The 17,187-nt window shown below is 36.2% G+C and overlaps 1 protein-coding gene across 4 annotated transcripts in view; it reads left to right on the top strand.

Annotated features, from left to right (window-relative positions):
- The window catches only part of LOC131438016 (uncharacterized), a 209,750-nt gene that overhangs the window by 66,761 nt on the left and 125,802 nt on the right, over positions 1-17,187 (top strand). For all 4 annotated transcript variants that reach the window (XM_058607775.1, XM_058607774.1, XM_058607773.1 and 1 more), the window contains exon 3: positions 16,090-16,411. In XM_058607775.1, the coding sequence (XP_058463758.1) occupies positions 16,100-16,411 (312 nt within the window). In that variant the 5' untranslated portion in view covers positions 16,090-16,099. The remainder of the gene's footprint in view (positions 1-16,089; positions 16,412-17,187) is intronic.

Consider the following 17,187-nt stretch of genomic DNA (forward strand, 5'->3'; position numbering starts at 1 on the left):
AAGTAGATGCCTTCCGTGCAACCCGCCGTGGTTCGATTCCCAACCCCGCACATAGGATCAGAAAATTTTTCTAGCCCGAAGAGGCGAATGACTTTAAGGTTAAAACCTATATAATAATTTTCTGTTGTACCTTTACTTAGCCGTTGACTCAGATAGGCACAAAAAAACTTCGTAATTCGGGTAGGAGGTTTTATAGAAGCTATAAAATCTATTATACCTATTACTTGTTAAAAGATGCACTCATTATAGTTTTTGTAAAACTGGTAGTGATTGCAGAATCAATTACAATACTTTTATAAATTATAATCAGAACCATAAGGCATTCGAATTGTTACTTGGGCACAATGATGAAAAAATAATGTTGGTAACATATACTAACGCTTGCAGCATTAGCTTGCTGTTTTCACCTGATCACCACCTTCCTCTACTTGACATTTCGAACTAATCTCCATCGTCTATTTGCTATGCTACTTGGGATATAAGTTATTGATACTAGCAGCAAATATGGCAAGGTTCAGACGAAATCGCTACGGACATTAAGTATTTGCTGCTAATACTCAATTTGCCATTATACTGTGCATTGCATGAATACTGGTTCAATACACTGAATCCTTCTTCCATCGTATAATTTAAACATAGCAGTAATGATTATTCTTCTGGGCTTATCAGAGTTTCTACAATGTATGCGTGTTTGTGTTGTCGGATATTGCTTGCTGCTTAACAATGCGCTACGACAGGCCCGTGCGCAGGAATCATCCATGGGGGGGGTTTCAAGGGGAGAGGGGGGTGTCCAAAAATGTAAAACGAATTCTGACAGGATCGTGCGCGGGGGGAGGGGTTTCAAATTATGTCAGTTTATAAATTGATAAAAAATTGATAAAAAATATGAATTGTCAAGTTATTTGCACTTTAATATAATAAGTACTCCATTGTTCATGAAACTTAATTTTAAAAAAATTCTTCATGGGGGGGGGGGTTAAAACCCCAAAACCCCCCCCTGCGCTACGAGTATGTGTATGCCATGTTGGTAGATGGCAGTAGAAATTGTTGCGTAGAACTCGCCGGAAAGGGTTCTGCTCTTCCTTATCTTTCTCCATCAACGGTGTCGATAGAAGCTGATAGCAGGTGTGTGGGAAGAATTTCTAAACGACATACCATTGCCGGCATTATGCTGGGAAGTTATGTATACGTAAACTTCATAATCCTAAAGGTACTGCATTCAGAAAAGCATTTCATTTATGTCGCCTTTACGCTGCCTCGGTTTCCAGTGCAGCACGCTTTTCTTCATTTCCTCGTTCCGGTAACACGCCGGCTAACGAGAGTCGCAGTTCATCTGGATTTAATTGGGCATTGAGATAAGGATACCGGTACAAGCAATACCTGGACTATCCGCCCTTCTTGCCTGCTCTATACGTACGTGCTGCACGAATGAGAGGATGATTACGATGGTCCATAGTTTAAATGGCTTTCCGACGATGGTTCTCTGCTCACGGAATTTGCTCACAATCTTGCAATTTATATCGCAAAGCTCAGGAACTCGGGCGTTGCCACTTTGTGTAAGCTTTTCACCCGGTCAAATGCGGCTGGAGTGCTTAGCGCGTTCTTCGGCATACGACTAGAACTATACAAACCAAAGGATTTCGACTGGCACTCTCATAGCTCGTGGTATTTAATAAAAGTGTTTTACACCGCAGACTATTAGGCAGGTCGCGATGAGTTGTGCACACTTGCACTTAGCTGGAAAGGGGGAAGATAGCGGCACTTGAGTTCTTGCTGCAACTTATACGACGTGTGATACGCGATGAACCGTGAAGGATGCAGTGCGGGTTTCTTTGGTCTTTAATGTAGTCAGGTCTTAATATCTTTCCGAAACGTAGGAGAATTCATAATGATGAAGAAGTCAGGAAGTTTATTGTTTTTGAATGTGTTAACTACCTATTCTGAGGTGAATAAGAGGACTTTCCTGGTACTTAATGATGTGTGGGCTTTGTGCATACAGAAGCTTGTTAATTCGATGTCGTAATTAACAAAGTATGGCTCATTGGGGAAGCACAACGTGGTCACACGGCCGAATGCAAGTAGGAGATTAGTTAATGAGTATCGAAAATTTTAGTTCGTTTTGAAATCAATTGCATTGAACATGCAATCCTTTTGTTTTATTACATGTTGAAAAAGGCTTAATTCGTCTCTTGCTTTCACATGAGCGTTTTTTTAACGTGAACGATACCATTCGATTACGTGAGCGCCATCTCGATCGAAGTTAATATTTTCAGTTAACTATGTTAACTATATTTTCAGTGAACATTTAGGGGATTTGTTGGTTTGTGCAAAAAGCACATATTTCGTTTCTATTTCTTCGCGATTCGCCTTCGGCTCGTCAGTACTTAAAGCAGTTCAAACTGAACTGCCATCTCGTACCTAGCAGTTCAACTTAAACCGCTAAGCAGACGCAAAGTTTGCACTACTTATGCAACCCTCAAATAATATTGCACAAGTGCTATATTATTTCTGACGTCTCAGGCGTAAACGAGTGACGGCTTATTACTGGCCGTCGCAGAATGTGAACATTTAGGGGTTTTGTTGGTTTGTGCAAAAAGCACATATTTTGTTTCTATTTCTTCGCGTTTCGCCTTCGGCTAAACGATATTATTTTCAGTAATATCTTTTTACAATCACCAACTGATTTTGTATATTGAGTTCTGTTCTCTTTGTTTAAAAAAAGGAACTACAAATTGATCAATTGATCTCCAGATTTCAGTGAGTACTTTTATTGGTACCTGGCATACTTTTTTCTATTATTGAATAATTTTTGTGCTTTCGATGTTGTTAATTTTACCGTTAAAATATCCGTGATAGTTAAAATTACTCAGTACTTTTTTATAAATTCCAGTCACCCATATCTGCTAAATCAATATGAAACTTTTTGTTGGCTTTACAATCCAATCAGCAGTTTTTCAACGTATTACGGAACGGAAAAATTTATTAGATATTTAAAATATTTGAAGAACATTATATCGATACTACGAATACGCATTGGCTCCAGCACGATATCTATTCGTACCGTCTATTTATTCCTATCGCTAAATGTCATCCAAGCAAATAATTAGCTCACCATTAAACAATTGCGCTAAACATAATTTAAAGTAGAAGAAAAATGCGAATCATCGTTCGTTGTGTACTTTCATTGTCAATTGGAATACTATTTTTTTCGGAAGCTCCAAATCGATTTTGCTATTACTTGGTACCGGGGCCTAATAGTACTTGTTCTTGTATAATGTGTAACAACATCGCACGTAAACTCAAGATTCCAAAGTCTCTATGCAAAGGCCTATTGGAATTAAGAGATAGTTTTAAGGTGCTTTTATCAGGACTAATAGTTTGATCTTGAATAATTTTTTTTTTTTTAAATGCCCTCCACACTCCCCCGCACCAAAAAGCTCACTCAATCGGAGCTTCCTGGTCACGGACACATACATACCTCGGCTCAGAAAAAAAAGTTCTATCAGGAAAGATAAACAAAAAATCGCGACGTTGACAGCTGAGGTATTTACATTTAACGATTATATACTAACAAAGAAGGGAACATACTATTTACAATATGAGAGAGCACCCAGTGGAATGTAAGATTCCTTTTAAGGGGCTCTTAATAAAATAAAATTAATCAATTAACAAAATTAACAAAAAATTTTTAAAGCAAAATCTAATAAATTATCTATCGGAGAAGGAAAAAAACCCTCTTGAGCTGACTGAGCCACCAGCTCTCGCTCAAGAGGGCACAAAAACCTCCTCCTTTTAATATCATAATCAATAGCAAAAACTTAAAATGAATAAAATGAGTTTGTGAATGGTGTTATGAATGAGTGGATGAGAAGATGCGTAGATGAATGGATAGAAGAATGGAACTAGTGAGTGAGTTAAAAAATGAAAGCTTGAATAATTGAATAAGTGAACGAGTTAATGAAACTGAAGTTGACTATTGTATGTTAGATAGAAGCATGCAAACAGTTAATACAGCATGACATCGCTACACGTATAACGATATAACGAGCGTTAACCCACCGCAGATACTCACACCAAAAAGCTCACACAGAGAACTTTCTGGTCAATATCACAGTTTGACTGTAGCTTGCTGCAGTGACAACACAATTGAGAAAAAAAACAAACAAACAAAAAAAAACTAGTTACAAAGCGGTGAGAACATTCAACAAGACAAAAATGATAATTTAAAAAAAAAACTATATATATATGTAATAATATCTTGTTTACATTTATTCTAATCGAGAGCTACATACGGTTGATACACATTACAATATATAAGTTACTATTCGTGTTTTCAGGTAATACTTTAATTTTGTTTTGAATAGATTCATATTCGTAATTTGTTTCAATTCGTTTGGAAGAGCGTTGTAAATTGTTGGGCCGTTAAACATGATGCGGCTTTTACCTAAGTTAGAGTATGCTCTGACTCGCAATAATGAGTTCGACTGCCGTGTATTTTGCTGCCGAAGACCAGTGGATATTGAAAGGTTATTATGAAAATCTGGTTGATGAAGAACATTGTGAACGAACGTAATTGTCTGCATATTGCGAAGTGCTAACAGTGGTAATATACCATGGGAAGTATCAGAGTAAAGTTGTAAAGTAGGGTGCAAGCAGGGTAGCTTGAAGATGGTTTTCAGACATCTATTTTGTAAAGTCTGTATTCTTTTCAGCTTGGACTTTGCCGCCAGACCCCAAACAATTAGAAGATACTGGATGTGAGAGTGTATACAAGCAAAATAAAATTTAAGTAGAGCTTTCCGTGGCATGAAATAACTTACTTTCCGCAGTGCTCCAGAGAGTGACGAAAGTTTATTTTCCATACTTTTGATATGACTATCCCATAATAATAAAGAATCAAGGTGAATACCAAGGTATTTGAAATTCCCTAGGCTTTGGATGATGAGCTACAGGGTGCGTACCCCCGCTTGGTGGATGGGGGTGGGAGTCAATTTACACTTCGCGTATTTACAAAGTCTGACCATACCGAGATCGATCGTTAGCTTATAAATTTAAAAGATGAAAATTATTGTGTTGTCTGAATCGATCACAGAGTGGACAGGACTAATAATGCTTGAAATTGACAATAGGTCATTAGGTGGTTTCGAGCATTCTTATGCCTGGAATTGGTCACCAATTTGAATTATTTTGATCCAGTTGGGATGAATATTAATATATCATATTCGTCCTGAGCTTGGTGAATTTAATTCTAAAAGGAGGACTATTGTTATCAGGAATAGGAGTAAATTGATATCCTATGAACCGTTTAAGAACTTTCAAACCTTTCCGATCCGGCTCGGTATCGGTAATGTTTACAAATTGCAATGATGACGAAACTGATTAATCAAGTGTGAATACACTCTCATATCGGGAAAGGTTTGAATGTACTTAGATTTCTCAAACTTGGACACAGATGTCACCTTCTAACTAAGAGTGTGAGATGTGTGTTTCTGGAAGAGAGCGGTTCACGTGGACCATTTCATCCAATCACACCTAGTATTTCTTCACGAAATACATGTAGTTCTTGTTTCCTGGATGCGTGCTCAACACTAGAAGGCCCAACACTTAGTTTAGACCTAGACTGCTCAAAGGCAGTCAGAATGATGGAAAGAGAGAAAGTCAATAATATAAACTGTGACAGAATAAATAAAAGCTAGTGCAGTATTCCTAAGTGCATATATCGTTAAATAAAGAATTAAAAAAGTTCACAGAATTTCACGCGGTCCTTCCATTGTTTACATATTGTGACTTTCCTGGGCAATCTAGTGTTAAATGCGCATCCTTACATTATATAATTTAACAAGCTTACTAACACCTAATTTTCTTTTATTCTTATCACGAGAAAATATCAAAATAAAAGATTATAGACAAAAACGATATGGATATACTAGGATGCTACAGGAATACCAAAAGGAAATTGAAAACAAATCAAGAGCCCCAGTGAAACGACGAAACATTGGTATGTTATTGTAATAAATCTTTTGATGACATATTAACTTTTGGTAAGTCACAATATTTCTATTTTTATTATTACTTTTATTATTATCATTATTATTATTGTTGTTGTTATTGTAATATTATAAATATTTATTTCTTTATTCTTGATAAATTATCACATTGAGATATTAACAGGTTTCTCCGGCATAATAAAAAAGCGATGCAATGGGAAAAGGAAATGTAACGTAACTTCGACAAAGATAGAATTAATCAGAGCAGATTAGAATGGATAGTGTTAGTAGATCAAACATATCTACATCTGTTTAGGAACTTTAAAGTAATAATCGTTTGTACCGCTTCAGACATATAAGACTATTTAGGAAAGCAGGGACAAGACCGAAGCGGATACAATGCGAAATTTGCAAAGTTTCATCGACGAGGACATTTAAGACACAGAAGCAGCTGGTAGGATGACAAAATACGAATACGACAGAGACGCACGACTCAATGATTGACTGGTTACAGGGTGAAGCACACACTTCCTGCTCAAGTGACAAATTCTCTGGCGAACTTGCAATAGAAGATACTCGTATCTTTCGTTGCAAATTGATAGCCGCAAAGGAATCTGTCGCTTGGGTTACATGCTGGAGGATTTCCTCCTTCGTTACTAGTGTTCATTTGGGCACCATAGCCTAGTTCGTCTGGTATGGAAAGTGTGGATCGTTGTAACCACCCCCCTCGGCCAGAGCAGCCCATAAAGGGAAAAAAAAAAAAAAAAAAAAAAAGGTGAATACCAAGGTATTTGAAATTATTTACTTTTTCGATGACTGACTGATTATACATGGGACTTGGATGGTCTTGTATTTTTTTCCTCGTAGAATGGAATATCATATACTTTGTTTTGGAAAGATTCAATGACAGAAAATTTGAATTAAAATAGTGCATTAGGACACTTATATCCTGTTCTATTGAAGCTACAATCGTCCTTGCATCTATACATGGATAAAACAGAGCAGTATCGTCTGCGAAGAGTCGAGGTATTCCTTTTAACTTCAAGTTTCCAATATCATTGATAAATATTAGAAACAGAAGTGGACCAATATTACTACCTTGTGGCACTCCTATGTTGATTGATCGATACGAACTATGTACTCCCCCGACCGCCACATATTGTGTTCTATTTTTTAAGTAGCTGGCTAGTAAATCATTGGCAATTCCTCTTATGCCACATCTATCCAGTTTTCGTAGGAGAATATTGTGATTCAAGGTGTCAAACGCTTTTCGCAACTCAAGAAATAACGATCCAACAAGTTTCTTAGAGTCAATATCTTTAATAAGACAGTCCATCAACTCTACAACAGCAGTCGTAGTACTGCATCCTTCCCGAAAACCATACTGAAAATCGTACAAAATTCTGTTGGATTTGAAAAAACATAGTAACCTCGCAACAAGAAGCTTTTCTATTACTTTGCTAAACACAGACAACGTTGAAATTGGACGATAGTTACTGGGATCATAAGGATTTCCAGATTTGAATACTGGAACGACTCGAGCTACTTTCAGACAGGCGGGGAAAATTCCTGAAGTTATAATTTTATTGAATGCTTGATAAATGATTGATGCAAACGATCGATTAATTGATTTAAATATACTGATTTGTAAAGGCTTGTAATTCAAGAATGTTTTTTGATTTTTTACTTTCTGATTGATAAATTGATTTGTGTAATTGTAGTAAATGTCACATCAGTTGTTTTTGCTTTGTCACATCAGTTGTTTTTTGCTTTTTTCGACTCAGCTCATGGAATTGAGCAAATGTCTGTGTGTATGTATGTGTATGTATGTGTGAATGTAACAAAAATGTGCACTCGATTTTCTCGGAGATGGCTGGACCGATTTTCACAAACTTAAATTCAAATGAATGGTCTCTTGGTTCCATAGGTTGCTATTGAATTTTTCCCGGATCCGACTTCCGGCTCGGGAGTAACGGGGCAAAATGTTAAAAAAATTGTTTTTCTTCAATTCGCACTCGATTTTCTCCGAGACCGCTCATTCGATTCTTTTCAACAAAGATTCAAATTAAATTATTAAATTCAAGATTTTCACAAACTTAGATTCAAATGAATGGTCTCTTGGTCCCATAGGTTGCTATTGAATTTCAGTCGGATCGGACTTCTGGTTCGGGAGTAACGCGGCAAAATGTTCGAAAAAATAAAGAAAAAGTGCACTTGATTTTCTCAGAGACCGCTCAATCGATTCTCTTCAACAAAGATTCAAATTAAAGGTCTTATGATCACATAAGTTGATATTAAATTTCATCTGGATCCGATTTCCAAATGTTCAAAATTACCTAAAAACGTTTCATCGATTTTTTCAGAGATCGTTCATCCAATTTACACAAGCGTAGGTGAAAGGTCGTACAACCCCATATAATCCTACCAAATTTCATTAGGATACGACTTCCGGTTTCAGAATTACAAACTGATAAGTATTAAAATTTCATTTTCAGGGACGTGTTTTTATACATGGTACAGAAAAATTCAATCAAATGCATTCAAATAGCTGTATAATTCGTAAATTGGACAGATTTGGTTAGTTGATGACCTAATACATTGATTGGGTATATCGGATCTTTGTTTCAGATTCCGGAAGTCTCATATCAAATTCCTGAATATTATTTGGATCCGACATCCGGTTTCTAAAATATGGGGTAAAATGTGTAAGAACCTGTTAAAATAAGTGCACCAACTGGTCCCCGGTGAACGACTAAAAGGTTGAAGCCGGGATAGAATAAATGATATTAATAATAATAATAATAATAATAATAATAATAAGTGCACCAACTTTTCTCAGAGATGTCTAAACCGATTTTCACAAGCTTAGATTCAAATGAAAGATCTTGTGATCCCATACAAAATTTTGTTTAGATACGACTTCCGGTTCAGGAGTTATGGGATAAAATGTGCAAAAATAGAAATATGCGTACTAATTTTTCTCAAAGATGGCGTGACCCATTTTTACAAACTAAAGTTTAAATTAATTGACTTATGATTCCATACAAAACTTCTGAATTTCATCTGGATCCGACTTCCGGATTTGGAATTATAGGGTAAAGTGTGTTAAAAAATTTATACCATCACTTAGAGGGACGAAACAAAAAACGTAAAAAAAAATCTAAATCGACATCAAAACTGCTCCAATCGGTAGTCATGAACAGTAGACGGCCAAACAAAGCGATTCCGGTTATTCGTTCAGAATCGAAAATTTTTTTTTGAAGAATATCACAGTATTATATATGATAGAAAGGTTGATATGAGAAAAGCTTTATTACACCACAAGGTGAATTAAAACAAGTTTTTCTTCCAGTTTTTAAAGTAAATTTTTAGAGAACATCCCCAAAGTGGTTTTATTAATCCAGGGGCATAAATATAAAGTTGATATCCTGTTTTAATAAACCTAGTGATGTAATGATGCCTTTCTCATATCCTTCATATTCTCTCTATACAATACTGTAGTATTCTTCAAAATACTTCTTTTCGACTCTTAAAAGAAGAAAAATAAGGTTGTTTGGACAACAAAAACTGAAACTGTTCAGCAAAAATTGATACAGTTCTGTTTGGCCATCAATTAACATGACCTACCAATTGAACTAGCTCTGCGTCGAATTTAAACAATTTTTTGAGTTTTGAGCATTGTCGCTCTAAAGAATAGTTTGAAATTTTAGGTACTCATAAACCTGTAATTCAGGAACCGAATATCGGATCAACATCACTATATGACAAAATTAGACCTTTAATTGAGCCAATTCTAATAAAAGTTAGTGAATTCCGTTTTGGAACATGTGACCATTATTTCTGGTACCTCTGGAACCAGGATCCAGTATAACAAAAGTCCGCAAAAGCAAAAACTTGAATGATTCATGAATTGGATTAGTTTCGAACTCAATTTAGAAGATTCTAAAATTCTAAATTAAAATTCAGAAATTTTGTGCTGGACAATAATACATTTCATTTTAATCTGAATTTATGATAAATTGGTTCAATTCATCTCCGTTTGGTAATATTTGACCACTATTTCCGATACCGATACCGGAACCGGAAACTGAAGGCCGGTGTAGCCAAAGTCGGTTCGAATGGCCATCAACTAATATGGCCTACACTGAACCTAAGAAGTTATCTGGAAAAACATATAATACTTTTCTATGTAGCTTATCATGTAACTTCTATGTGCGAATGACTTAGATTCATGAATGACGAATCAGATTGTATTTATTGGATAGATCAGATGTATGCTATGTGAAATATTAATAAGCGATACTGGATCTTCCAATGTTGTTAATGTGAAATGGCATTGAAAGTTATTGGGATTGATTATAAATTTAAACTTTAAAACTTTTTATAAATTTAAACTTAAAAAAAATACAAATTCTTTATTTGTATATACTTTGAATGAGAGTTGTTGGTGCTGATAATAAACAATATGTAATATTCTATCATGTTCACTAAAGTTGATGATCATTTTTGACAATTTATTTGTAAACAACTAAGTGAAAAAAATTCCAAAGTTGGACGAAAATATAAGGCGATTCAGGCAAAAATAGAAATAGCACCGGCGATGGGTGCGCTATTGTATTTCACACTCTAAAAAAACATGAGATTTAGTTATATTTTATTTTATACTTTTTACTTTTATACCTTTTATAGCGATTCTTCGGATAAATCCATATTAGTAAAATTAGCAACTAAACTCACTTCAGAGACTGTCGCACTTTTATCATATCTGTAAAGCTCGTACAATTCATTGGACTAAACAGATAAATCCGTTGACATATAACTGTATGTATGTGAATTGGCTCTATCATATTGATCAATAAATATGATGTTCAAATGAATGTTATGTGTTTTTCATATAATTTTCAATGGATGCACATGACCTATTGGAATAGTTTTAGGCACTGCCCCGAAGAGTTTTTATGTTCTTTGTTTCATCACTTTAGTTAACGGTTTGAAATTTTTAACATTCATCACCTCAGAATATCGGAGTGATAAACTTGATCTCAATGAAATTCAGAACGTTCTTGGAGTACTATAAAAACTTACAAAATTTGTAAAAATCAACCTAATCACCCCTGAGAAATTAAAGTGAGTTCCATTTGGGGGGTTTTTACCACTAGATATGAAAAACAGCCTTGAAGTCGAAGTTTTTACACTAATCACTTTGTAATCCCGGAACCGGAAGTCGGATCGAGTAAAATTCAGGAATTTTTGATGGAATCTTGAGACCTTTCAAATAAATCTAACTTTGTTCAAATCGGCTTAGCCGTACCTGTGGAAAGTTAGTGTCCATATTTCAGATTTTTTGTGCAAATCACCCTATAATTCCAGAATCTGAGATCATGTTCAAATAAAACTCAGGGACTTTGTATTGGGTTACACAACTTTTAATTTTAATACTTGTTTGTGAAAATCTGCTCAGCCATCTCAGAGTAGAAGGAGCCATCTCAGAGTACATACAGAGACACTTGATGATCTCGACGAACTGATTTGAATGGTATATGAAACTCAGTTCTCCGGGCCCCGATTCAGAAACCGGGTTTCACAATGATTACATAGGCTTTTTATATGCCATAGGCAAACACTCTTTAAAATGTAACACATCACTCAATATATCGTGTGACGTGCTTCTTCATTTAAGTAGAATTTCACATTGTAACTGGGGGCCAGATCTGAACTATACGATGGATGAGGGAGCAATTCGAAGTGTAATTCGTCCAATTTAACCATCGTTTCCAACGACTTGTGAATCGGCGCAGTCTTGGTGAAACAGTGTTATTTTCTTAGACATATCATTGATTTTGCATTCAAATGATCTAACAACTAGCTATGAAGAATTTTCAATTGATTGTTTTTCCTTTCTCAAGATAGTTGATGAGGGTTATATCAACTGCATCCCAAAATACTGAAGCCATAGCCTTCTCAGCCGATGGTTAAGCCTTTTCACGCTTCGGACGTGGTTCACCGGTTGCAGTTAACTCAGATGATGATCGTTTTGATTCCGAAGTGAAGTGATGGATTCATGTTTCATGCATTGTCATATATCGACGCAAAAATCTACCTTATTACTTTTAAACATGGCCAAATATTGTCTCTGCATCATCAATACGTTTTTGTTTTTTATAGACTGTGAGTAAACGTGGCACACTCTCTAAAAAGAGCTTTCTTATGGCCAAATGTTCGTGTATAATTGTAAACACACTGCATTCTTAAATCTTCACGACCTTAGTTATCTCACGCAATTTCAATTTACGATTAGATATAACTGATTTGACTTTTTTGATGTTTTCTGGAGTTTACACCACATATGTACAACCAGAACATTCATCATAATCGGTGTCTGAGCGATCACATTGAACTTCAGTCATGACCCAAATAACACTTTTGAAGCCATTGTTGAGCGTGTACCGTATTTTTTCATCAAGAAGTAAATGATAAATTAACATACGAAATTGTTTTGAAAATGACAAAAGTCTAAATGTCATGAAATAACACATATCCTTGTTAAAGTTGGTACTTCATAAACGTCAATGAGTCAACCCAAAATACGTAGCGTACCACAAATAAGTATTATCAATTTTTTATATTTATTTCTACCACGTAGTTCTTTCGATTCATGCCAGAAGTTTCACTTATTCACTTCCGGACGTTATTTTGTTTGACTGATATGAATTTCTGCTGACTGTTCAGTGGTCTACAGGGAAATTTTCTATTATTATCAATTGATTTACTGAAACTTGACAAATCTTTTATCGAGTTCGATGGAAAAAATGTCATAACTAGGAGAACGTGCCATTTGAGTCAATTAGTTCTGAAGTTGGATAAATTTATCATATCGCGTATTTAGCATAGTGTTTTACATATCATTTTAAAAATCTTGATTTTCTAGTTAGAATCCCGCTGAATAAGTTTTCCAAATATTTTGTGTTCGAAACATGAGGAACACTTTGTTTTGTACATAATAAAATTTTGAGTAAAACTTGTTTAGAGTGTAATGTTTACATGTGTAAAATTTTGTTACAATCTTTCAAGTGGTTATCAAGATGAGAAGACTTAACAACGACGAGGATTTGAAGAGAGTGAATGAAAGTGTGTAATAAAATGTAAGAAATGTTCGAAACATATATGGTACTGTTAGAAAAATGGAAATGTTGTCTTCCATGATACACGAAAATGATACACGAAAGTGAAAAATAAAAAATTTAACATCGAAACATGGTTGCACTGGATATAATGGGTAGCGATAAGACCTAGATACGGGCATGGAGCAGAGGTTGAATAAACCTAGGACAGGGCCAGACAACCTTGTATCCGTTTTTAGAGAGAGCTATGGACCCGCTCATGATTGGTTCAAATTGGCATGAGCAAGTACTCGACTTCGAATTTAATGTTGCTGCAGGGTGAAGTAAAGGTGTTTTATTTCGATTTTAATGTAGGAGAAGCTAGATGTTTTTAGTTAATAACTGTTTGCAAATCAAGTAGATGCTTTATACTTCAGCATTGTTTCGCAACTGGAACAATTCGACAAATTTTAAACTCAAGTTCTACAGATTTTAAACTTTTAGTTGAATTGTAATTGAAATTACATTTATTATCTATCATCTTTTCTTCTGCTCCGGAAATATTGGTCGAAAGCAAGGATGGCTTTTATCGTATCAAAGAATGCTCACTCGCTACTCTTCCACGATTTAATCAGTGCCATCAAAGAGAATCGGAAATCATCGCAACAACAAAAAAACCGGCATGGTACATTTAACATAGAATAGACACTAGTGCGAGAGCGAATTTCTCTCGGTGAACCGTCTGAGAATCAACGGCCTGCACGCTGCTGTGGGGATTCTCTCTGAAGCAACAAACGGTCGCTTATTCTCGTTTCGCGATCCGATTCTGTATGGTCAGTGGATAATTGCGATAGAATCATTTTACTATTGCCGCTTATTCTAACTATGTGCTTATAATCTTTGTATAATTTGTGTCTATAAAAATGTATGTGAATGCTCCACACAAGGGTTTTTAAATATTGCAACCTAGTATGAGAATCATCAAGTCGAATCATCGATTCGATTTTCTGCGATAATTGTCAACTTGCGATTCTCTCTTGGTAAATTCCACACAGCGGCGATCATTATCGATCATTGAATTTTTTTTAAGGGCCATGAAATACTCAGAGTATGAAGTGGAGCGAAGAAATGTAAAAAAATTCTCTCGAGGTTCATGCATTGAGAGACTCGAATTCTTGTAGCATCTTCTACCGGATTGAAAATGTTGTATACAATATAGATAAAAATCGAGCAGCTTCTGTCAAATTTTCAGCAATCACCAACACTGGTCGAAAGGCTTTTCAAATTCACAACAGGGATCCACAAAAATAAGAAGATGCATTTCTACTTGGAAAAAGATACCAGTTGTCTGGTTCTTTTCTAGGCATAACCCACTTTGCAAAAAACATATCTAATATGTGTTTATTTATTCCTTGATAGTTTTAAAAACATCCGACTTAAAATGAATTTTTGGTAATCATCTTTGTCTAATTTTTTTTTTTCGAGTGCTGTCTTAGTCGAAATTCTATTGAAATTTAGGTTGTTGAGTTGTTCATAGTGCTTACTTTTAAAAGGCCCACTTGGAAACCAGAAAGTTATTTGGAACCATAACAAAAATTTTGACATGTTTTGTTATGCCCCTAGCACATAATAAAATACCCTGGTGAACCTTGTTATTATGGAACTGTTATTATTTGGTATAAATTTAATCATTTACCGATTTATTTATACACACTTCGAAAATTGACGTTTCTAAAGCTATAAAACATAAATTTATGATTCGAAACATGTAAAAATGACTCATACCTTTCGCTTCACAGTCCATTTAGCTGAAGTTGACATCGGAACAAACACAAAATTTATTTTTAATCGTAAAAAAGATGTAATATTCTGCCATCACCCAAGAAATCACGGCACGTTTGAGTGTACATCATGTGCAAGTTTCATTTTTTCTAAGAGTGTAGCTATACATTTGCATAATCGTTTCATAAAATAAATTGCAAGCATTGGAACATTTTCGAAATCTAAAGATGTGTCACCAAACGAAAAGCTGGAAAAACTAAACGACAAAGTTATTGTTCGCCTAGATGCGCAGCATGTTTTGCGAGAAAGGTGAGAACATCCCAGGATATGTGTTCCCCGCTGCCTCGCCGGTATCGTCATCATCTCGGCACTGCAAAGAGCTTAACAAGTTCCTGAATTTGACTTGGTTTTATAGCTCCCAGTAAATTCCTTCGGTAATGATGGTACCTTTATGTTTTCCTTTCTTCCTATCGTCTGGTGTTTCTCTTTGCTGATAATGCGGTTATATGCTTATTGTTTGGTGCCGGTCAGCACGAGTGCTTTTTTTCTTGTTACTTTCCACCCGCTTTGTCGAGCGACCGCGATGAAACCTCGATAGCGGCGATCTCCTCTCGCGGTTGTATATTTTACATAAAAGAGGATAAGCTTTGAACAGCAGTACAGCGGACACAAGTTTTGTATTGTCCCTGTTCGCTGGCCCGTTTACTGCAGGAAAATAAAATTTTCAATTTTTTTCAAGAAACACCTTACTTCGTCCATCCGCGCAGCAATGGTTTGCCGTTTATAACGAGAAATAATGGAATGGTAAATCGCTTTGCTTGTTTAATGGCAATTCACCAGAAATTAGTATTAAGTTTCGGAGAAGGTTCGTTTTTTTTCATTCTGACGATGTTTTAACACGCATTAGCGTACAGTTTATGGCTTTGGTCTGAACGATAGCTTCAAGGCAATTTCGATTATCGACTGGTTCCATTTGATGGTTGGGTACCTTTTTTATGTCAAACCGCACTTCCCGAATTTATATCTCATTTTAACCTAATTCGCTAAGTCTTGTTGATAAAGAGCTTTCATACTAAACAGCCGTTTGGAAAGTGTCGAGGAAGTGAATATTTCTTTCTTTCAGAATCCTACAACATTTTCATTCATTTTGAACAATGTTAAAGTTCAGAATTCTAGTTCCAGCCACCTAACAATTGAGTTTGTTTGTTTCTCCTTTGCAGTGAAACCACAATGGTATCCACACGACAGATGACCGGTGCCACGACAGAGGACACCACTTTCTATCTGTTCCGCTCCTCGACCAACAGCTCCAGTCAGTTTTCCTCGAATCGCAGCACCGCCACACAGAGTCACCAGCAGAGCAGTGTCACAAATGCAGCCGGTACCAGCAACAGCGGGATGACGGTGGCTGTACTCCACTCCTCCCAGCAACCGCCACCGTCAGCGCTGGAGCAAAGCCTGAATCTGCTAGATATGCCAATCGAGATCCTGGGACACATATTCGCCTACGTTGGCTACAAGAAAGTGGCACAGATGCGAGTGGTGAGTAGAAGACAATTTATGATATCCTTCTATCGTCTCGATGACCACCGTCGTAGTTGTTCTAGCATTTCCGTCTCTCACTCTCTCTCGCACCGTTCATGAATATCGTTGATTTTAATTATTATGCAAATCGAGGGTTCAATTTTCTCACAATGATGTGCAGCACCAAGCATTTCTCCTTGCAGATGGAAAAAACAGAGGAAATCCCGGGATTAAAACGTTGCCCCAAGCTGAAGCGATGAAAAGCTCTATTAGATTAAGTCAATCTAATAAACGCGATGTGACGTGCAAATGATTTGAGAAAAATGAGAAATCATTGCGAGTAAAGATTCATTTCCGTTTGAAAATGTCGTTCACTGTGCCTCGTTATCGTTCTGCGACAGGATGGAAAAAAAATTGGTACTGATTCGGTCACCATTCATGGCCTCTTTCCTCCCGCAAAAAGCATACCAGAAATCCAACGGAAAGGCAGTGACAAAGCGGATTTGATTTTGTCATTTTTCTACAATCATTATATGTTCGCTAACTGGCATTGGGCAGCGTTTTTCATTCCTCGGGGAAATTTGCCGCTCATCCCGGTCTTGAACATTGATCAGTGGATCCCCGAGGTATACGCGTAATCGGATTCAATATTAGCCCGATAACAAATTCAAGTGACGTGCCATGAGCAAATCGATAGTACTACTGCACGAAATAAACGGACAGCCTCCCGGTTCTTCTCTGTCCGCTTTTGGTCGTGAATTCTTTCTCGCGCGAACTGTCTAGTTTATGTCTAT

Source organism: Malaya genurostris, chromosome 3, assembly GCF_030247185.1.
Source record: "Malaya genurostris strain Urasoe2022 chromosome 3, Malgen_1.1, whole genome shotgun sequence".
NCBI lineage: Eukaryota > Metazoa > Arthropoda > Insecta > Diptera > Culicidae > Malaya > Malaya genurostris.